We start from the raw sequence: 23449 nt of genomic DNA, 5'->3' as shown, positions 1-23449 counted from the left end.
CAAGGTCTCTGTCAATACCAAGCCTTGTATTTTGTTTAAGCCTTTGGATTTATACAAGAGTATCAGAAAAATCTATTCATTCTGCAGATTTTATACCTCTTTGACTGAGGGAAGATTTAGAGTGTTCAAGGTCTTTACCCAAGCAGCAGAATGGAAAATAATAGAAAGGGTCCTAAATTTTCAGTGTGAGGCTTCCAAAAAGGGAGGACTGTTGTGTTTGCAGATCAATTTTTCTAGTTTTCAGACATGCCAGATCCAGGACTTATCTTCCTCATTTGAACACAATTTCTGGTTTTTTATTTTAGTGTTGGTCGGGGTGGAATTATTTTTGAGGTTTTTTTGTTTGTTTGTCCTTTTAATGTTCTTTTAGATTCCTTTTATTTGTGTCTCACGTGTGTTCATTCTCAGAAGGCAGTGTGAAGTTTTTACATGGTCTTTATGCTACCTATGCAGATCTTAATTTTAGCTGCCCCTTCTACTACTTTAATAGCTTTGCAAAGTTACAGAATTTAAACACATTACAGAATAGCAAACTAACAGAGAAACAAATCTTCCATGTTGTTCTGGATGATTTCAAGGTTTCTTGTACATCAATGGATTTCTATCTAGCTAGTCTAGAAAATAAAAGTTATTGGCAGTTGTACCTTGCTTTGACACTGAGAGAAATAAGAGTACCATACTTCCTATCGCTCTTAATATGTATTATGATAATCAACATATCACAGCTGTGATACTTTGTCATACTTCATAGGTGCCCACTAGTGGAGTTCTCATACTATGTTTGTTCTTTAGGCCTGGAATTTCTGTCTACATGGCTTATCTCTTACTAATACTTGTATACTATTATGGTATCACTTTATGCATAAAACTTTTCAGTTTATTTTTTAATGTAGCGTCTTTGAGTGTCGCACGTTGATCTGGGAAGACATTGTTGTGCTTATGTGGAATATGAAAAACATTTACTTGGAGCCACTGTTTAAAATAGCTTTCGTGCTGTATTGGCAGCTATTCTAGTAGTAAGAACTCTAATTGCTGAAGAACTTGTTTGCAGCTTTCTTGCCCAGGCATAAAAATGACGTATTTCTTCTAGGCAACAAAACTTCTGAAAGGGTGAATTTGTCTCCCTCTTTCCTCTTCCTCTTATGACTTCAGTGGAGCTGGTCACCTTTGAAGAAGAGACCTCCTTTTGAATCAACACAACTGTTTCAAATCAAGATAGATTCTGATTGTCCGAGAAGCCTGCTGGGATTTTTCATGGCGATTTTATAGAGGTGATGCCTAGAGCTACTTAAGCATTTCTGTGAACTGCTTTTCCCTAGTCTCTACAGCTCTTTTTGTGATACACAGCCTTAGGTAATAATCTTGCAATTCCTAACAAGAGTGACAGGAAGAATACAGGAAGAATATTTTGGGTCCCATTTAATTATCCTGCTGGACAAAAGAACTCATGTTTGGAGATGTGTGTGAGAGAAAAGAACCTTCTGTTTGAACACAAGTAGTTTATTGGAAATGAAATCAAATTGTTTATTTTTGAATTTCAGATTAACTTTTGAGCTTGCTTAGGTTGTGAGAAAAAACTCAATTAGAAGAAAATGAATGTGAGGACAGAATATTATTAAAGAGACTTTTGGAGTAGCTTACAGTGCCCCCTTTTTACACAGAAAAAGGTGCAGGACAAACTGCTCAAATGGTGGATCACTGTCAACTACTGGGATTGGCGAAAGATTGTTGTCTCTGATATGTTTTTTCAGTCAAATGTGAGGGGCAGAAGAGTAGTATCTGAATGAGAATAGCTCATGAAGAAAGCATGAACAGAGTGATTCCTTTAGCCCACTCACCGTGGTAATTGTCCTTTCTACCAAGATCATAAATGACATATAGTACCTTGGTTCAGCACCTATGAAATAAAACTCAGCAAGTTCAGAAAGAACTAATATATTTTGAAGGATATTTGGCTGATTTGTAATTACAGATACCCTTTTCATGTTTTCTTTCTCCTTCCCCTTCTTACTCTTTGGACAAAAATTTTCCTTTTATAACCACTCTCTCAGTAGTTCTGTACATCACAACTATTCCCCCATATGCATTGTTTTCTTCCATGCTTTGTTTTCCTTCTTTAAAGCGGACAAGTCTTCAGAAAGTTCCATGGTGCAGAGAGGAGTGGAAGGATTATGGTTTGAAGAATGCATACCTATATTTATTTCTCTTTTGTGAAAGAAATATTTTATCTCTTGACATTTCCCTTTTCCTGACTCTTAAGCAGAGAGCATAAAAATTAATTTATTTGTGCCATTTTCTTGTATACTGCCTGTTCTTAACTGATAGTGTGGAGGAACTCATATTTCATTGAGTGTTTAAATTTTATTTCCCAAAATGAAAGGAAAGTAGACTAGATTCTTGTTATTCATGTTGAGTTGTTTGTATTATGAACATACTGTTCTTTTGTCTTTAAATTTAAAAATTTTTAACTGCAAACCAAGTCGGCCTTACTAGAGATGATGTTATCTCTCAAGCTAAGTAGCTTGGTTATGTAAGCACTTCTCAGCCCTGCCGCTGAAAGGATAACACTTTGGAGGACGAGTCTTCCCAAAGGAAAGGAGAAGGCAAATTCTGTGCATCAAAATCTAGTTAGTTGCTTTCAATACCATGGGGCCCATAATTAGGTTTCCCATCTGTACCTGAAAAGTCCTTCATCCTCAAGTGAGAGAAGAGCATCTATGTCAACAGACTGGCCGTCCTGGTGAGTAGAGCTTTGAGTGGTGAAGGGGCATTGTGAGGAGGTATTGGCATGTTCATGGAAAGCAGTGGTATATAGGGTGGGGGGAAGAAGCAGGGTCTTGGGATTGGTAAAAGGGGGATACCCATCTCAGGTGCATGTATACAAATATATACAGCATGGGAAATAAACAGGAGGAATTAGGTCAACATATAGTCACAGAAGTATGATGCTGGTATAGCTGAGACAGGATGGGACAGCTCATGTGACTGGAGTGACAGATTTACAGATACAAACTTGGGAAGGGCATAGATAAACAGGGCAGGGCTACCGCAGTGTGGAGAAATTCTGATCTAGGGAGCTCTTTAGTGAGATAACAGCAGTCTTGCTGAGAGCTTCCGAATGAGCATGGGAGAGAGCAGACAGGATGATATCATGGTGGTAATTCACCTCATCAGGGTGAGGAATAGAACAAAGCCTTTTCTAAAGGTCTCTGAATAGCAGGCCCCTATTTTCATCCTTGGCATCAGCTGGCAGGATAACACTAGAACACAAGCAGTCAAGAAGCTCTCTGGAGGATTTTGGGGCATACCTTTTTAGAGGTAGTGGATAGATCTACAGCTGGGTCTGCTGTTTGTTATCAAGAACTGCTTGGGTTTGATTGAGTATAGCCAGTGGTATGATCAGTGGCTATACTGACTGTAACACAGTAGATACCAAGATCCTGATGGAGCTGAGCGTAGACTGGAATTTAGTACAGCATACTTCAGTTTTATTTGAGAACCTGGTGGATGGAATCTCCTAGGAAGCAATCGTGAGTAAAGGGGCTAACAAGTGCTTAAGGACAACCACCTCCAAATGCAAAGACAGGTCATCTAGATGGTCAAGAAACTAATAGCTATGTTTGGAGCCTGGCAAGGCTGAACAGGAAATTTCTGGCTTTGCTCCAGTGCCAAAAGCCAGTATATAGCAGTTGGAAATTGGATCAGTGTAAAAAGGAGGAATTCCGAACATGTAAAGATGGTGTTACAAGAACCAAAGCTTGTCTAGAGTTGACACTTGTAAGACATCAATGGCAGCATAAAGAGCTTTTACAGCTGCTTTGGCAGTAGAAGGCTGAACAGAGGAAACAGGGATCTATTGATGGAAAAGATGATTCTGTATCAGCAGACACTGATGTGATAACAAGCAAGGAACTGCAGGTGTGTGTCCTGGGATCTGTGCTGTTCGAAAGGAACAGCATGGCAGTGACAATGCAGTGTACTCTCACCAAGTTTGCAGAGACACGAGATAGATGGAAACTCAGGTGTAGTACTGATAGTCAGAGGCACCTGAACTGACAGGAGAAATGGGCTGACAAGAACCTCGTGAGATTCAGCAAGGATAAATGCAGAGTTTCCTGGCTGGTTCTTTGGATTGCATTCAGTAGCTTAACTTTTCAATTACTCAATTATTATATGTTAAAGCATTAATTGCTTTAACAACAACAAAAATAGTCTTAAGTACCAAGTGTTAAAATTTGGAATGTTGTAGATTTCGTAATGATTTCGTAATTACCATAAAATAAAAGTTTCTTTTGAAGGTGAAGAATGAGTTGACTTGGATCCTGAAGCTTCTGTTTGTTTTCCCAGAACATAAACTATATCTTCAGTATCTGTAACAATATCCTTTGTCTAATAAACATGCAGACTTGGAACCACAGAGTCTTTTGACTTGCTTTCCGGGGGATGATTTTTAGAGGTGTTTTGAAGCTTAAGTTTGTTTCCACAAAGTAAAGGAAAGTAATTTCAAACAGAAGAGGATGAACAGAAGAAAACAAGTACAAAAACGAAAAGTGTGTGTGGGGAAACAAAGTGGTGAGCACAACAGTACGAAAAGCATTATGAAAATAAAACAAGTGAAAAACGAGTGGTGTTGAAATACATGTCTGCATTTAAGAGAATCGTTGAGGATGGAAGTTTGCTCTTGAGGTTGGCCAAGCAGGGCCAGCTAGAGCAGATTGCTTAGGGCTGTGTCCGGTTGGATTTTTCATATCTTTATGGGTAGAGACTCAACAATATCTCTGGACATTTTATGTTATCAAAGGGAATTTCATGTGTTTCTGTGCCTGTTACCTCTTCTGGCAGTAGGCACTACTGACACAACTCTGACTTCCTGTTTATAGTCATGGTTAAGAGCCCTCCACACACAAGCCTTTGCTTCTCCAGGCTAAACACTCACATATCAAAGATGTTCCAGTCCCTTAATAATTTTTTAGCCCTGTTGTAGAACCACTCCTGTAAGCCAGTGTCAGTCTTGTCCTGGGGAGCCCAGTCCTTGCCTCACCAGTGTTAAGTAGCGAGGAATGCTCACCTTCCCTCTACGTGCTGGCAGTGCTTCTCTTAATGAAGTCCAGGAAGCTGTTAATCCTCTTTGCTTTACAAAGGCACATTGCTAGTTTATGGACAGCTTGTTGTCTCTGACTTCCTCAGAGTCTTTTTCTACCCAGCTGCTCTGCACTTAGTTGGCACTCAGCATGTATTGGTGCATGGGGTACTCCCTGGGTGCAGGACTGCACCTTTCTCTTTGAACATGATGACATTCCTTTGTCCACCTCTCCAGATCACTCTGAAGGGTGGCACCTGAATATGATGTTGGTGGCTACTCTTGGTTTTGTACCACTTGTAAACTTGCTGAGAGTCCACTCTGTTCCTGTCATTCAGGCCATTAATGAGAATGTTAAACGGCACTGGGCCCAGGGTAAACCCCTGGGGTGCTACTGACTTGCCTCCAACTGGACTTTGTGAAATTGGTCACAATTGTGCATTCGTCCAGTTTTCAGTTCCCCTTACTGTGCGTTTACCTAACCCCTACTTTATCAGTTTTTATGTGAGGATGCTAATGAGAAACAGAATCAAAAGCTTTACTAAAGTGAATGTGAACAGCTCCTGCTCTCCTGTCACCTTCCAAGCAAGTCTTCCAAGCAAGCCTGTCAGGATGGTTAAGTGTGATTTTTCCCTTTGTGAGTCCATGCTCACAATTCCTGATCGCCAACTTGTTCTCATATCTGGAATTTATTTCCAGGTTTATTTGCTCAGTCACCTTTTTGGAATTAAGTTGAGGCTAATTAGTCTGTCAGGAGATCTTCCTTCTTGAAGGTAGGAGTGACATTTTATCTCTTGCAATTCTCAGGAAGGTGTCCTGGTTGTCATGACATTTCAAAGATGGCTTAAGAGTAGCCATGTACGCTTGTCAGGCAGCTCCCTCAGTGCTCATAGATACAGCCTGTTAGGTTCCATAGACATATGTCAAGTTTAAGTGCTCCGTAACCTAATTGTCCTCCACTGAGCCTAAGTCTTCCTCCAGACATTCCCTCTGGTCTCAGGGTCCTGAGATTCCTGAATATTGGACTTAACCAGTACATGCTGAGGCAAAGAAGGTGCTGAATACCTTGGCCTTCTCCGTGTTTATTGTCATCAGCATCCCTCCTATATTTAGCAGTGGACCCACATTTTCTCTACCTTTCCTTTCCTGTTTTTATAGCTGCAGAATCCTTCCTTGTTGCCCTTCACATCTCTTACCAGATTCAAACCAAGGTGGACCTTGTCTTATGCAACCCTGTGCCTTCACCTGCTACCACCTCTGGCATCCTTCCCTTTTTGTGTGCAAATGTAGTTTGAGAGCCTTTCTTATCCATGCAGGCTTCTTGCTGCCTTTGTTTTCCTGCATGTGGTGATGGACCTTTCTTGAGTTTGGAGGAAGTGATCCTTGAATATCATATGAGCTCTGCCGAACCCTTCTCTCCAGGATTGTATCCGGTGGGATTTTTCCAAGCAAATCTCTGAAGAGATTACAGTCTCCTGTCCTGAAATCCAGGATTTTCTTGATTTTTACGTTGCTCTTTTTTCTAAGGATCCTGAACTCCATTCAGATCGTCATTGCAGCCCACCTGGCCCGCCTTTAATGTCCCATGACCTGTTCTTCCTAGTAAGTATAGTGTCCAGCAGTGCAGCTCTCCTTGGTCACCTGTGTGAGGAAGTTATCACTGCAGTCCAGAAATCTGCTAGTTTTTTAGTGTTCCACTCTTGTTTTCCTTCCAACAGGGAAGGGGTCCTTCACAACAGGGAATTTGGAACTAGATCATCTTCAAGGTCCCTTCCAATCTTAACCATTCTGTGATTCTGTATGAGGGTACTTGATGTTTCTTGTGAGAGCCAGGACCTATAAAGATGAAATTTCTAGTTGTCTGAATAACGCCTCATGTACTTATCCCTGATTAAGTGGTATATATCAGGCACCTACCACAGCATCACTCATGTTTTTTCTATCTTGACGTGCAAGCTCTTGACTGGCTTGTGACCTGTCTTCACATAAGGGGCAACCCCTCCTCCTTGCCTCTCTAGCCTGTCCTTCCTGAAAATCGCACATCCGTTTGTCACAGCACTCATGTGAGCTATCCCATGTCTCCATGATTACAGTGAAGTCATGGACCTGCATTAATTACATAGACTTCTGTATTTCCTATCTGCATTGGTGTGGAGGTGTTTCATGGAGGCACTGAAGTGTGCTGATTCCCCAGAAAGGGCATGAGAGCTTTCCCCTTAAGTATCTTCTGCTGGCACTTTCTTTATGTGACTGCACTTCAGGTGATGGCACTTGTGCCTTTTTGTTGTTGCTTGCAATCTTCATTCTCTTTTGACCACTCCAGGGCCCTTTAGTGGCCTACCCCACGTGCAGCTTCTTTACTTGTTTGTCGAGGAATCTCTTGAACAGTTCTACCCAGAAGACTATGAATGTTTGTATACGGCTACATAAGAATTAATAATAATGGGAATCATCACAGATTACAAACATACAAATAAGACTTAGAAGGTCTGTATTAGCATTATGCAGTAGCCGTTGGGCACTTAAATGGAGCATTTCATATCACGCACTAGTAGAATTGCACATCATGGCACAAGTATTTGATGTAATTTGTCTGAAGAGAATTGAACAATATGAGGAATGAAGACATTCTAAAACGAGCAACTGCCCTCTAAGTGCCAATTTAATTAGGACTTTTTATCTTTGTAGGTCGCTGTATGCACAGGAATACTTGGTCAGATGAGATTCATCCTGTTTTGGGCACAAGCTGGATGCCAGGCTTTTCTGTTAAAGTAATGCTATTGTGTAGATTCAAGCCATCATAATCCATTTATTACTAACTTTCTAGATGAGAAATGTATTTTTGGCTTGTATGTGAGCAATTCTCATTTGCTTTTGATTTCTTGTGAAGTATTCTATGGAAAATGTTTTTTTTTTGGCTTTGTATTTAATGTTTTATGGTTGATACAATCAGATAATTTTCTTTCTAGTGTGTTTGTTTAGTTTTAAAACCTTTTATTTATTTATTCACTTATTATTTTTACTATCATACAGAACACGTACTATGTTTATGAGTTTTCGTTACAAAGGGAGATGTTTCTTCTCAAACGTTTGTTTTTGAATTGAGATTCTCACTTAATCTGACTTGGTACGCAGATTGGTCTCCTTTAACTTGATTTAAGTTCATGATGAGTACGTGTGCTGCATCTGCTCTCAGGATTGTGACATAATGTAAAATCTGTGTAGAAGCTTTTGACTTCTTCTAGTAAGAATCACCTGTTTGTAGCTCTGCCTCTTGCTACCATAAAAGAGGTTATTGACTTGTCCAGACCTCTGGAGTGATGTCTTGTGCATTGTTCTGAGTGTTGCAGTTAAGTCCACAAACACATAGAGAAACAGACTGACATTAGACCGTCCTCTGTGGTGCCAAGCACAGTTGCTGTAGCTTTATTCTTCATGAATGAAGCCTTTGGGGCTCCATCTTTTTGGCTCTTCAACCAGCTCTTTGTGCCTGGTTCTTTATGGACATTTAGTCAAGTAGGTGTTAACATCTGCGTGTTTGAACCTGGATTTGGAAACTGTGGCTGCCCATTCAGCATTGTGATAGCGCCGGCCGCATATTTCATCAGGTTTGAGTAGGGACTCGTTGTAGGTGGTGCCCCCTGCCCTGCTCGCACCAGTGGCATTCCCCCAGGACTACGGACAGGTCCGCACAGGAGTCCTGGCATTGCTGGGTGGGTGGGTCCCATTTTACAACTCTGCATTTGTATTTTCATGATAAACCAACATGGATGTGGAATATTCTGAAAAAAAATCGTAAAAATATTGTCTATTTTTCCACTTACATGCAATACAAAACAAAAGAACCTCTGTGTAATTCAGTGTGACCCAGCAGAATATAGTCAAATTATCAATGTAGTATGCTGGGAAGATTTTGTAAATTACCTTTAAAACAAGCCTATTTAAATCAGCTCCCATATTTGGTGAGGGTTCTAGTTGTTTTATGGGTATGTTTTAGCCTTTTTTTCATTTTGTGTAAAGAGTGTTTGTTTGCTCTTTTTTGAAATGACAGTTTAGCCCAAGTTAAAATGTTTAAATATAAAGTAACTAGTAATAACCTCCCCATTGTAATATTTTGTATCAGATTGAGATATTTTCTGTTGGGAATCTTTTGAAGTATGCATGCTGTTACTTTTATTTGTTTTAATTTTAAAACATTCTTTTGGCTAATAGTGACTTAGAGTGAATATATTGAAGTGAACATCGGAGATTTTTAGTTAAAATAGCACATATTTAATTATCTAGCCTAATGATTTTAACATATTTGTAATTTAGTATTTTTATAATAAAAAGGTTGATAACCCAATTGTTGATGAGCTAAGTTCAGGAACACAGTTTCTCTTTTTTCGAAGGCACAGTGGAATACTGTTACTTACACTAGACATGAGCTCTTAAGCTCTTCTAAGGGAATGATGGTAAAAGTTCTAACAAGCGTTTTGAATGATAATATTGGAAAGGTAGTTTGCATACTTCTGAAAAAGTTACTCCGCTGTTGTTGGATAATGTGGGAGAAAATGGAATTGCCAGCTGAAATCTTTGCAAAAGCAAAATAGGGGCTAACTGATCATAAATTGGATGTAAACAAAGCAGTGCATGTGTAAAGATAGATACTGGAAGTGGTAGTAGATTTGGCCCTGTTTTGATTTTTATTTAGTTAACTAACTTCATACCTTTGGATAGCGTAGTCGATGTTATATTCTGTTAGGTTTTATTCTGATTATGGCTGTTTGTCTGCTAAGCTGAGCAATACCCTTTGAACAGTAACCGTAAAAGCTGGCAGAAGACTTAGTTGCTTTTAGAAGACCTAATGATAAATTGTCGTTTGACGCTTTTCCTTGTGATGCTTTGTGTGAGTACAAACTTTGTGTGTATTTTTTTCATGGTAAGTTTTTCCTTGTTTTTATTCAGTGTTGAATTTTGACTCTTAGTGTGTGTTGAAATATTTTTCTTCTAATTTCAATATGGTAAAGTGATAAAAATCAAAAAATTCCGGAGAGATCTGGCAATTGTAACTGCATTTCTCAGACTGTAAGAACTGATATAATTCTCAGTGTGGTAATTGCCACCTAGCAGCTTTTATTTTCTTGAAAGTTGACCTTTGAAATAACCAAGATAATGTATGGTTGTTGTACTTCTAGTCAGCTGTGATTAAGTTATGTCTAGAGTGTTTGTGACCCAAAGGGTAAAAAAGTGTGGTGGAAAAAAACAGAACTGGAATTGAAGGTTCAGTTGAAGGTGTATGACTGGCTATTGCCAACCTATGTAAAAGGAAAGCTTTTATTAGAAAATCTGTCGCATTGAGGGGTTGGGATTTAATTTTTTTAAAAAGATTTACTGTACTTACATGGAATACAAATGCAGTCCCATTTACTATGCTTCATTTATAACTCAGGATTTTTTTGAATCTCATTTTTGGTATGGTAAGCTGTAGAAATGAGGAAAGGTGGTATTTCTTGTATATGTCTGACAGAACAATACAATACCAATTTTACTAGATAACTATAGTTTTTAAGAGAAATGATGTGTGGTCAGATCATTATTAAAGTTCTTTTGTGTGTAATGTGGCAGAAGGATTAGCCTTTTAAGAGCACCTAGAGGAGCAGAGATTTTTAGCTTTGGTAAGGCTTAACCATTAGCCATCACTTGTCACAGTGGTAGCTGATTTTTCTCTGTAGTTTCAGATACACAGCTGTGGTGTTCGTTGGAACATAACAGCTGTGTAACATTATTTGATAGAATTTTCTTGCTCCTTATGTAACTAGTAGCTGAAAATTAATTTTTTTTTCTCTGGTTTACATACTGGATATCTTTAGGAAAAACTTAGTCTGAAAGTTACTTCTCTAGTGCCCTTATCTCAAGGGAAAAATACAGGAGACGTGATACAGAAGTGATGAATTCTATCTGTTTTATCAGCTCCATCTAGATATGTCGGTAGGGTTGCAGTGCTATGAGAGAACATGCTTTTACCAATTGTTATGTCCATGCAACTGAATTTTTTATTTTATTTTGAGAATTCTGTGTTTTCTAGTATTAGTTGGTGTCGTTCTATGTAGCTAGTTGTATTTTTAAAAGTATGTTGTGCTTCAACACTTTGACACCGAGACGTGATTTTTTTGTAATGAGGTTGATGATGAAAACCCATGCTTGTGCATACGTCACAAAAATTTTTTGCTCTGGTGCCTTTTGGAACATGAACATAACTGAACCAACTTTTAAATCTTTTCATGGTATCTTTCAAGAAAATAATGTGATAATAGTTGTGGTTAAATGTAATTTTAATAATTTAAATTGGCACCATTGGAATTTACTCCTAATACGTTTTCTGCTGAGCTCAGGTTTGTCCTGTTTTGCACAAATATGAATAGCAGTAATGCAAGTGTCTGAGATTTGTGAGTACAGCTTTATCATGTTTTGCCACCTTCCTTCTTGCCTTTATACAGATAATTACACATGATTAAAAGTTTTTTAAAAAATAGCTACTTTCTAAATTTCACAAGAAAATGCAGTAAAAAAGGGGGTAAATTAAATTAATACAGTTCTAAACACTAAGGTAGCATGAAGAGAGGAGAGGAAGTGTTGCAAGTTTTTCGTAGATGCAATTATGCTCATACTTGGGATAGTGTATTTATACTACACATATGCTGAAGACTTGCAAGATGTAAAAATTGTGTAAAAATTCACTCAGCAAATATGCTGAAATTTCTCTGAAGTGCACTGGAATTTGAAGATATCTCTGTATCCCATGACATGGATAAAGTTGTGTTTGTAGCTACATTGAGATTGTTGCTATTGTTTCTTGACAAGTTTTTGGTTTATTTGATAGTGTTTCAGATTTTTGTATAGATGCTCTGTTTTGAGTTTTCCATTCAAATCTGGTTGCATGTTCAAAGTATGGTTATTTTTTATCTTTTGCTTTGTAAGGTACAGGTACACAAACCAATATATGTATTTTTTATATTAATATAAAATTTCATATTACTTGGGTGAAAGAAAGCATAGTTGTGTATTTTGGTTTTAAAATAGATTCACCACTCAGAGTTATGTTAGAAATAAGTCCTAGAAGAATCAAGCTGGATAGGCAAGCAAGCAGTGGTATAGCTAAGGAGAGCCCTAACATAAGTAGATTTATAGCATTAAAGATTATCAGAAGGCATGTTTTTCTGGTTTTAAGTTTAAATGATCTAGGACTAGCAAAAAGTATAGGCAGATAGGAGCCTTTCCAAGGGAAAGAAAATAAGCAGGGAAACTGCTGCTTTGAGAAGATCAGTCTATATTTGTTAATTTGTTTTTCCTTCCAGAAATTCCTTTTGGTTTGTCCTTTCTATATTTGAATGTATAGTGATTTTATGACTGTGAGTTAGTAGGTATGTGTTGCAGATAATTCCAAGTGGTTTTGCATGCTACTGGAGAAGAGAGAAGCTTACACTCACCTTCCCTGAAAAGGTGTGCTGGCATGCGCCCATTCAAAGGGATAGTTGTTGTCAGGAATGCTCTTCTGTCTGTTTCTGGCACGGTTTTCTAGATGATAGTTCATGTTACCCCAAACCTGGAAATTGTACCTTAAAGTAGAGCTGCAGATTGGGTAAGAGCTGAAGGAATGTAAGTGCTGTGGCCATTCACAAGCTGGAGGTATCTGCATAACCTTATGTTGTCAGAGACATAACTTTTTCATAACAGAAGCTGGCATCCAGTGTTCTGGAGTGGGTGTTTGGACCATGCCGTCTCATGCAGACTGAGGTGCAGACAGTCAGACTTCCTGTGTTCACTACACTGAGTGGAAACCTAAATAAATCTGAAGGTTGTTACCCACAATGGCCAGAACTGCTTTTAAGCTCCCCTAGGGTGCAAATGAAGTTTATTTTAAATGCATGATTTTCCTGGTCAGGAAAACAAAAGTGTTCTCTATCAGATGGATGTATTTACGTTGACATAGCATATGTGCATTCTGTTGAAACATTCCAAATCTTTGTCGTTTGCTAGCATTTGCTGTTGTGCATGTGACCAACAATGAGGAATAGGTTCCCTCCAAAAACTTCAAGGGAGAAAAAGGGTGAAAAAGAGTGAAAATAAATACAGATGCCAAAATAAACAGTGGTTGTTACACTTAAAAGACAGTTGTAGTGAATCAAAACACTATCAGAGTCGTCTCAACACAGGTTCCATGGAGGCTTAAATACTGAAGTACTTAGGGCCTCCAACAAATGTTTTGTTGCCTGTGTTTTTTCTTTCCTGGCTTAGTTTTTTTTGCTCCCAGCATCTGTCAGAGTCCAAGAACTGAAGTCAACACGAGGGAAGTGGTGGAAGCAGACGAAGAGGTAGAGCAGGGAGTAACAGATCCCAGACTGAAGCTTGATGTTTCTGGAGGTGTTCTGTTTTTGCAGTTTTTAATATGGACCTAAAATCGTGACTCCCTACTTGTCTGTAGTCTGATTTAGTTTTACAACCAAAACCTTTTTACAGGGATATGCCACCTGACTGAATTTCTTCACAGGGATTTTCAAGTCACCTCTGTGATTATTTCTTACTGACACCCTGCAAATAGGGCTTAGAAGAATTCTTCATCTTACTGAGACATATTCTTAGATCTTTCTACACTCTAAATATGTGAGAGAAACTTTAACTTACTGGTGGTATTCACCAGGAAGGTCGTTTGCGTTATGTCAGGATTTAATCATTATTTTTATGTTTATTCATTTTCATTATTTCCATGCCTCTGAAGAGAGTGCAGTGCACTTGGACTTTGCTTAGCAGAACCTTGTACAACCTCCTTTGAATCCTGAACAGTAACCAATACAGCAGTTTGTTTTTTTCATTCACAATAAAGCCTTCAAAAAACTGTGTCATCTTTTTCCTAACTTGGAATTAGGCTGTGTGATACCTCTCTATTAATAATGTCCAGCATGTCTGATGTCTGTATAGGAAGGAAGAAAAAAATTTTTTTTTTTCCAAACAACTGAGAAGTGCAGAATGCTCGACGCACATTATAACTACAAATGTCACCGTCTTGGTACAGTGTTAAAGTTTATACTCTTAATAATTCAAGCTCTGGTATTTGTGGTCCGTGCTCTTTTAGTTGCTTGCATAGTTGCAGATTTTGAAGTGTTTTTCCAGAACCAAAACAGGGATTGCAGCAGCGCAGCAGAATTAGATTGACTTTTTAAGAGGCAAGAAGATCAACAATTGCAGATCTTCTTCAGATTTTAGGGTTTTTTTAAGGGCTGGATCTCACTCTGCAAGAAATAAAGCTCTCCAGCTAGTAAATTCCTTTCTCACATGTCAGACTATTCAATTCTGAAGTCAGCAATGACACATGTGATTTGGTGAAATCATCAAGACTATGTTCAGTAATTAATAGTTCCAGTATGGGTTATACTGAAAATTATTTCAAAGTTCTACTTAATTTGATAATCGTAGGAGAACATGCAGTTGAAGAGGTCACAGTATCATCCTGAGAAGGGAAGAAAATTAAGTATTTTAAAATAGTTAGTGTTTTTATAGCCTTTTTTTCCTAGATACATTTGTATTTGAATTAGAATTTTAGTACATCCAAGGAGACTATATACGTGTAATATTTCCAAATCATTCTCTAGAAGTCTTTCAGTGTTAGTTTTGTAAAGTCATGAATTATTTGTTAGTCATCACTGAGATACGGTGAACAGATTTTGTACTGAAACCTGACGTTAACAGGACTACTCACATTACATGATTCAGTATTTCCTGTCTTCACAGGGCTGAGTTTTAGGTTTCCAAAACATTTAGAAGTCGTAGGCTTTTGAAGCTTTCTACTGCACTTTTTACTCTGTGGGTTCCAAATAACATCTATTATTTTGTCTTGTAAGTCATGTTTCTGATTCATTCCTGCCACTATACTTCTATAATAATGTTTGATATGCTATATTCAGGAAGATATGATTTTGTCTAGTATGCTGTGTTTAGCCAAAAAACAGTTTGAGGTATTAGAACTACAAAGTTATGAATGACTGTCAACCAGGGCATACTCAGCTGCCAGGTGTCATGAGAGTAGCGGAATATTCTTTCTGCAAGTTTTAAATATTGTTTTGATTTTCTTAGAACTTGCAGTACTAGATTGTATTTTGTATGTGAATTGAAATGAAGCATCCTATCAGTGACAAAAAAAGATGCTAGTTAGCATTATCTTACTGCTCAGGATTCATAAAGTACAGAATCTAGGTCTGAGAAGCTAAGTTGAATGTGCTTTTTATTCTTTTTGTTTTTCAGAGGCCCAGAAGACACAATAAATGACTGTAAAATCCTTTTTATAGAGGAAATGTACAAGATTGAAAAGCCAGGAGCCTATCCATTGACATTTGGGGATGGAGATTTCAAAAGTATGCTTTTTTTTTAAATTATTTGAGTAGAAGTCTAATTGAGTAATGTTTTTAAAAAGCAGAAGGATTAGCATGTAGAGGGATTAATAACTGTTATGTATTCAGGAAAGTAATCACATAGAATACTTTATAGATTTCTGTTCTAAAAGTATACTTCCTGAAAGATGACTCAGGTACTTGACATATTCAGAAACTAGTAACATCTTAGTGCTATCAGTCATAAGCAGGGAGAAAGGGAAATAGCTGTAAGCGAACTGTGCAGAATGGATTTGTAGTCTCAGTTAACTTCTTAAACAGATGTCTAGGTCACCAAAACGGCTATTGCAACTGACATGTCATTTAAACTTCTAATAAATTCATAAATGCCGAGAATACAATCAGTAATGATGCACTTTAACCCTGTCATCATGTCAATAAACAAACAAATAAATAAATAACTTTGTGCCAGAGCTGCTTGTGCCATGAAAAAAAAGGGATAAGTAACATTTGGATTATTATTTGGCTTTGCATGACCTTCTAAAAAAATAAATGTGCCATACCTCCTCATCTGTCCCACAGCTGGAAGAAGTTAGTGGCAACTTATCTAAAAAGTAGTGTGGTGTTATATCCTAAGTTAAAAACTAAATGAAAGTTAGGAGTGGTGTTTGTGATAGCAACACTGAGAGATTGGACTGCAGCTCTAATAGGTATTATTATTTATTAGACTCCTGAATCCAAGGCAATTTTTCAGAACCTTTTTATGTATCTCTTAGTGCACAGAACTAATGTGCTTACTGTTTGTTTGATGTCACCTAAAACCCACCGTTTTTCAAAGGAGCAAATTGCATTTGCTGGGGTATTTTTAAAACTAAAAATCTGAACCTCTGTAAATGAACTTATCGCAGGACTTTTTTTTTTCATTTCCTTTCTCAGATTACTAAGAAAATTAACCATCCCTTCTGTTTATTTTTTTCTTGGTCATGTTAATGGGTTTTTCCAACATTGTATACCATGTTTTTATATTAAAAAATTGTAGCGCAAGAAATGTAAAAACCTACAGATACTGCTTTGTATTTACATACCTACTTATTTTACAAGTCTAGTTGTTTATGAAACTTTTTAAAGGGCATATACAATGATTATGGTTAAATTACTTCTTCCATGCAACTACTGTGTGGTGAATTCAAAATTATGTCTGTGTTAAGGAAATTAATTACTACTACATTGATGATTCTACAAAATCGTCTGCAATGTCACCACTTGATCTGACATGAGTATTTATTTATAGTGGAGTCACAGAATCGTAATATTTTATAGGTTGGAGAAGACTTTTAAGTTCATTGAGTCCAACCATTAACCCAGCAATGCCAAGTCCACCACTAAACCATGTCCCTAAACACCACATCTACTTTTAAAGACCTCCAGGGATGATGGTGACTCAACCACTTCCCCTGGCAGGCTGTGCCAGTGCTTGACAACCCTTTCACAGAATCGGAGGATCATAAAGGTTGGAAAGGACCTTAAGATCATCAAGTCCAACCTACAGCCCTACACCACCCTAACACTAAACCCTCTCCTGAAGTGCCCCATCCAGCTGGTTTTTAAACACGTCCAGAGATGGTGACTCCACCACCTCCCTCGGCAACCCGTTCCAGTGCTTCACCACCCTTTTTGTGAAGAAGTGTTTCCTAATGTCCAATTTAAACTTCCCCTGGTGCAACTTGAACCCATTCCCTCTTGTCCTATCGCTGTTCACTAGGGAGAAGAGGCCAACACCCGGCTCACTACAGCTGACTTTCAGGGAGTTGTGGAGAGCAATAAGGTCTCCCCTCAGCCTCCACTTCTCCAGGCTGAACAGCCCCAGCTCCCTAAGCCTCTCTTCGTAAGACTTACCCTCTAGTCCCCTAATCATTTCAGTGAAGAAGTTTTTCTTAATAACCAAACTAAACCTTCCCCCGTGCAACTTGAGGCCATTTTCTCTTGTCCTATCGCCTGTTACATGGGAGAAGAGACCAACCTTCACCTCTCTACAACCTCCTGTCAGGTAGCTGTAGTGAGCAGTAAGGATTCCCCTCAGCCTCCTTCTCTCCAGGCTGAACAACCTCAGTGCCCTCAGCTGCTCCTCACAGAACTTGTGCTCTAGACCCTTCACCAGCTTCTTCATGTGCCCTTCTCTGGACACGCTCCAGCACCTCGGTGTCTTTCTTGGACGGAGGGGCCTAAAACAGAACACAGGGTTCAAGGTGCGGCCTCACCATTCTGTACTTCCTACAATGATTGCCAACTTTATTGTTTCAAAGTCAAACTCTTTATTTTCACTTACACTCTTTATCTCCTATTTTGATAGCTATTTCCTTACTTGTATCCTCTTTGCTTTAACTACTCACACACTGCTGTCCGTGTAGAGATTTGCACCACTCTGTGTGTTTTGTTTCATTCTGCTCCTGGTCCAAATTTTGTTCACTGTAGTATACAAGAGTATAAAGAGATGTATATAAGAGTACGAAGAAATATAACACAGAAATATAGTCTTTAAAAATGTAACCCTGAAAACTTATCTCATCTGACAATTTAGATATATTTCTTTTTTGAAATTGCTCTTTTTCCTGAGGCAGACTTTCTCACTGCATTGCTCTTTTCATTTCTGTCTATGTGATTCTGAGTTTTTGGTCCTGTGTCTTGCTGTTGTTTGCTTATGTACACTGCATATTAGTTGAGCTGTATGCTGTAAGCAGTATACCCTTCACCTCTGGACTGTACTTACCTCCCTATTTTTACTTTGTATTTAAAATTTTTAAAAGTAAACACACACAAGACTACATTAGCTTCTATGCTATGAAAAGCTGCAAATTTTTGTTATGGCAGATAAAATTAAAATAATTAGTTGTCCATAAATACTCTATGAGATTGTTGTAAGCATAATTGGAAAATGCGCTTACTGTATTTTTATCTATATTAAGCTATTGGCCCTGTCCTTTTGAGAAGATAGAATGCCTACTTTTGGAATAATCTTCATCAAATAAACAATGTATGCTGCTTCTGCAGAAAAATTGTTATTCCTTGCACATGGCCATTCATCATTAGGTTTTGTATTTGTAAATTATATAAAAATGTGTATGACATATCAGTATGTTTTTAGCAGTTATAGTTAAAAATAAGGTAGTTATTTTCAGTGTATTTAATGGAAATCTAAATTCTGCAGCCCAGGAAAAGGCTGAACCAAAAGGCTGAACCCAGTAAGGCTGAACCAATTAGGAGATTGTATTAGAAAATTAGACATCTAATAAGCAACATAGTTGTAAATACATTTCAAGTATTTATATGCCAAACAGATAAAGGACCTTTATATCAACATATATTGCTCCCATCAGAATCCAGATTTGTGCTATGAACGTGAGATAACTCTTCCTGCAAAAGAGGAAAGTATGAAATGATATATGCAACTAAATTCTACAGCATTGGTAGGGATGAACAGACCTGTCTTCATGTGACCAGTAGTGCAGATATAATCAATACATTGGACTTACAACATGGTTAAAGCAGAAATGTGAAAAAATAAAATCATATAATTAAAATGAAGTTTGTTGTTTGTATGTTGAACAAAGTTAAAACTCTAGATATTGTTTAACTGAAGTATCATCTGTAGACTTTTTTGCTTTTTTCCTCTGTTTAAAAGATACTATTACTAATCTTTGACTGAACAAACTGGTTTTGTGTCCAAAACCAGTAAATTACATAGGCCTAAACAACCTGTCGTAGTAAGAGAAACAGAAAAATAGACAATTTCTTTTTGCTGGTTACTTGTTGGATGAGGTAGACTAGTGAGTGCTCAGTCATCACTTTTAAAATTTTTCAGAGTTACCTGGCACTGACTTCAAATGGTGGTGGTGCCTTGGGCAGATCATGGGTTTTGCCTAGCTGTGGTGGAAAATCCACAGATTTGTTCACCAGTGCTCTTACAAAGGGTTCCTTTCTCTTCAAAGGAACCCTGGAAGTGAAGTCTTAAACTAGAAGATTACTTCCATTTGATAGCATGCAGATGAGTCTTCTGGGCTATACTTTGCTAGAAGCACTCTGACAGCTAGAAGCTGCCAGTGCTGGCTGGTAGCTCTACACATTTGCTCCTCATGTTTTCCAGTCAGTACTTCTCACTACACCTTCTGTCTGGTTTTCCCTCTTCAGTGATTCCTCTCTTATCGTCTTAGGCTTTTGTGATTTTTTTCTTTAAAAAATATTAAATTTTTAATTGCAGTGTCCTACCAGTTCTTATAGAATGGTTTGAGCTGGGAGGGACCTTTAAAGATCATCTAATTTAACCCTCCTGTCATGGGCAGGGGTACCTTTCCTAAGTGGGGTTGCTCAAAGCCTCATCCAACCTGACTGAATGCTTTCAGGGATGGGACATCACAGCTTCTCTGGGCAGCCTGTTCCAGTGTCTCACCACACTCATCGCAAAAAATACCTTCCTTATATCCAATCTAAACCTACCCCCTGTCAGTTTAAAACTGTTGCTCCTTGTCCTGTCACTATGGGCTCTGGAAATTTTTATTTCCATCTTTCTTTTAAGCCTCCTTTAAGTATTGAAAGGACAAAATAAAGTGTCCCCACGGCCTTCTCTACTCCAGGCTGAACAAACCCAGTGCTCTCAGCCTTTCTTCACAGGAGAAGAATTTGACTGTTTTTGTAGCTCCCCTCTGGGCCTACTCTAACAGGTTCATGTGTTCCTTTTTCTGGGGACCCCTGAGCTGGATGCAGTACTCCAAGAGGGGTCTTGTGAGAGCAGAGTAGAGAGGAAGAATCCCCTCCCTCAACCCACTGGCCACACTTGTCTTTATGAAGCGCAGGATGTTCTTGGCTTTGTGGGCTGCAAGTGCATGTTGCCAGCTCACATCCAATTTTTTGTCCACCAGTATACCCAAGTCCTCTGCAGAGCTGCTCTCAACCCATTCATACCCCAGCCTGGACTGCTGTTGGGGATTCTCCTGTGCAGGATCTTGCAATTTGTGTTGCTGAACTTGAAGAGATTTGCATGGGCCCACCTCTCAAGCCTGTCAAGGTCTGTCTGGATGGCATCTCTTTGCATTGCTGTATCAACTGCACCACTTGGCTTTGTCATCCACAAGTGTGTCAGGAGTGCATTGAATCCCACTGTCTATGTCACTGAAGGTATTAAATAGTATTGGTCCAAGTGTGGACCCCTGAGGGACACCGCTGCTTACTTGTTCCCACTGAACTATTGGATGCAGACCATCCAGCCAGGTCCTTTTCCATCTAACAGTTCATCCATCAAATCCGCATCTCTCCAATTTAGCAGCAAGAATGTTGTCAGGGACCAAATCACAGCCTTTACAGAAGTCCAAGTAAATGACATTTGTAATTCTTCCTTTGTCCAGATGCATTTAGTCCATTGTAGAAGGCCACTAGATGAATCAGACACAATTTGCCTTTGATGAAGCCGTGTTGGCTGTATTAGTCACCTCCCTGTCTTCTGTGTGCTTCAGCATTACTTCCAAGAGTCTCTATTCTATGATCTAATTGGGCACTGAGGTTGAGGCAGATTGGTCAGTAATTACCAGGTCCTCCTTTTTATCCTTTTTAAAAAAGGGTGCAGTGTTCTCTTTCCTCCAGTCAGTGGAGACTTCCCATGACTCCCATGACTTTTCAGATGTGATGGAGAATGGCTTAGCAACTACATCAGCCAATTACTTCAGGACCTTGGGATGCATATCACTGGGTCTCATGGACTTGTGTATGTTCACGCTCCTTGGGTGGTTTTGAACCTGATCTTCCCTTACAGTGGGAGCGACTTCATTCCCCCGGTCCCTACCTTGAAGTTCAGGGCCTTGAGCAATGTAGAGAGAGAGATTATCAGTGAAAACTGAGGTGAAAAACGTTGTTGAGTACCCTGGCCATCTCCATGTTGGTTGTTACTAGTTATGTCACATTTATCAGGGGATGGGTACATTTTCTTTAATCTTCTTTTTCTGACTGACATACCTGTAGAAGCCGTTCTTACTATTCTTTACAACCCTTGCCAAATTCAGTGCCAGCTGTGCCTTAGCTTTCCTGGTTCCATCCCTACACATCTGGGCAGTGTCTATATATTCTTCCCATGATACCTGCCTCTGGTTCCACTGCTTGTGCATTACTTTCTCATTCTTTAATTTGGAGGTCCTTGTTTAGCCATGCTGATCTCCTGCACTCCGTGGCTTTGTTGCTCACATATGGGAACTGAGAGCTTTTGTGCTGTAAGAAAAATGTCCTTAGAGGGGTACCAAGTCTATTCTGCCCCTCAGGGCAGTTTCCCAGGGGGTCCATTCTGTAATTCCCCAAAAAGCTGGAAGTTCTTTCTCTTGAATTCAAGGCCAATGTTCTTTAGGCTGTGATCAAATTATCTTCTAAAGTTTACTCTAATTTCTCTGGACCTTCCGCTTCTTCCAAACATTTCTCCTGTAAGTGTTAATTGTGCTACAAGTATTCAGTGTTTCTTACCTCTCCTCTTTCATATCTAATTTAGGCTACTAAATGTTTTTTGCTTTTTCACTGCTTGAGGAACCAGTGCCAATCATTCTGTTTCACAGTGGGATTCATGGATCAAATTTCCAAGTGAACTAAACCATAAACTTAGTATTTCTTTGTATGTAAACTAAACTACTGTGAAACAGCTGGTGATTTGGGGTAGGCTGTGGTCTCAGACTACTATCTCTTCTGTCAACTGTAAACTTAATTTAAGGGGAAGAGATCTGTTCCACATTGTACTTTCATCTTCATTTGACTGTTAACAGCAGACCATTAGTAGGAATATTTTTCATGAGTGTATTTAAGAAAACTCCAACTAGAAATTGCACAAATCTCCGTGTGTAGAGAGAGTGTGCAGGTGGCATGTTGAGAGTGGGAGGGAAGAAGATAAGAGACGTTGCTGATTAGTCACTTTCTTTACTGCTTGTTTATACAGCAGAAGATATCCTATTAGCCTAGAGTTCAATAGCTTATTGTAAGAAAAAAAATGTTTTCAAGAGGACAGTATTTGTGTGCAGTATTTTTTTTTTTCTGTAGATAGAGTAATTCACTTTTCTAACATTCATGGTGTTTGACTTTTTCTTTGTGTTTTGACAGGAAAAAGTGGCCCTGAATGCAAACACTGTAGGGCTGATCCAGATAAGGAGTGCCGTTTTTGTTCATGTTATTTGTGCGGTGGAAAACAGGATGCTCACATGCAGCTCCTATGTGATGAATGTAATATGGCTTATCATATATACTGCCTGAACCCTCCATTAAGCAAGATACCAGAAGATGAGGACTGGTAAATATACAAGGATGATTTATTTGTCTATATTGCTGTTCTATACATGATACCTTTTTGTTATATGCACCTTGTGAGAGACAATACTGAAGAATTTTTTTAATTCTGGTTTTCATCCATCAACTGAATAGAAGCCTTATGTTTTCTGTCAAGGTAATTCTTTTAAATCACTCACAGAGAATTAATAGTAAGCTTTAATGATCATTATGGAATTTCAAAACTGGTATGTTTGTTTTCATCGTTATAATCTTCTGTGACATTATCTGATCTGATGGTATTTATCAACAGTAGTTGTTCCTTAGCCTTTTATTTTTGTTCAAGCTTCACTGCTTGAATGATTCTTTTACGATCAACTTTTTTTTTTTCCTCTGTTGCTGTTGCTGCCCATGTGCCCTTCCTGTGCCTTCTCATTGCCTTCACTCCGTTTATTTCTCCTGTTGTGGGAGGACCACCACCTTGCTACTCATAATTACTACTGTCCCTGCTTCTGCCATCAGGAAACCCAAGCTAACAGGCATTATTAAATCAAGAGAATTATAGGTTAAATGAATTCTTCATGGACCCATTAGCCACCCTTTCAGTTGTTCTGGGCTCTGTACTTTTTTTTGGTCTTTTTTTAGCTTTCTACTATTTACACTGTTTATCACGTGCCTGTGCCTTACATGAGATGCTAGTCCATTATATTATTTGTAAATATTT

The 23449-nt window shown here is 38.6% G+C and overlaps 1 protein-coding gene across 1 annotated transcript in view; it reads left to right on the top strand.

Annotated features, from left to right (window-relative positions):
• The window catches only part of LOC104279775 (E3 ubiquitin-protein ligase UHRF2-like), a gene marked incomplete at its 5' end in the record, with an annotated part of 40973 nt that extends 18219 nt beyond the window's left edge, over positions 1 to 22754 (top strand). The window contains 2 exons of the mRNA XM_009877167.1: positions 15359 to 15468; positions 22564 to 22754. Of these exons, the coding sequence (XP_009875469.1) occupies positions 15359 to 15468; positions 22564 to 22754 (301 nt within the window). The remainder of the gene's footprint in view (positions 1 to 15358; positions 15469 to 22563) is intronic.
• Between the last annotated feature and the right edge of the window lie 695 nt (positions 22755 to 23449).

This window comes from Apaloderma vittatum, unplaced genomic scaffold (genome assembly GCF_000703405.1).
Source record: "Apaloderma vittatum isolate BGI_N311 unplaced genomic scaffold, ASM70340v1 scaffold11009, whole genome shotgun sequence".
In the NCBI taxonomy this organism is placed as follows: Eukaryota; Metazoa; Chordata; class Aves; order Trogoniformes; family Trogonidae; genus Apaloderma; species Apaloderma vittatum.
The sequence above is the reverse complement of the archived record's forward strand: the minus strand, read 5'-3'. Positions and strand labels throughout refer to the sequence as shown.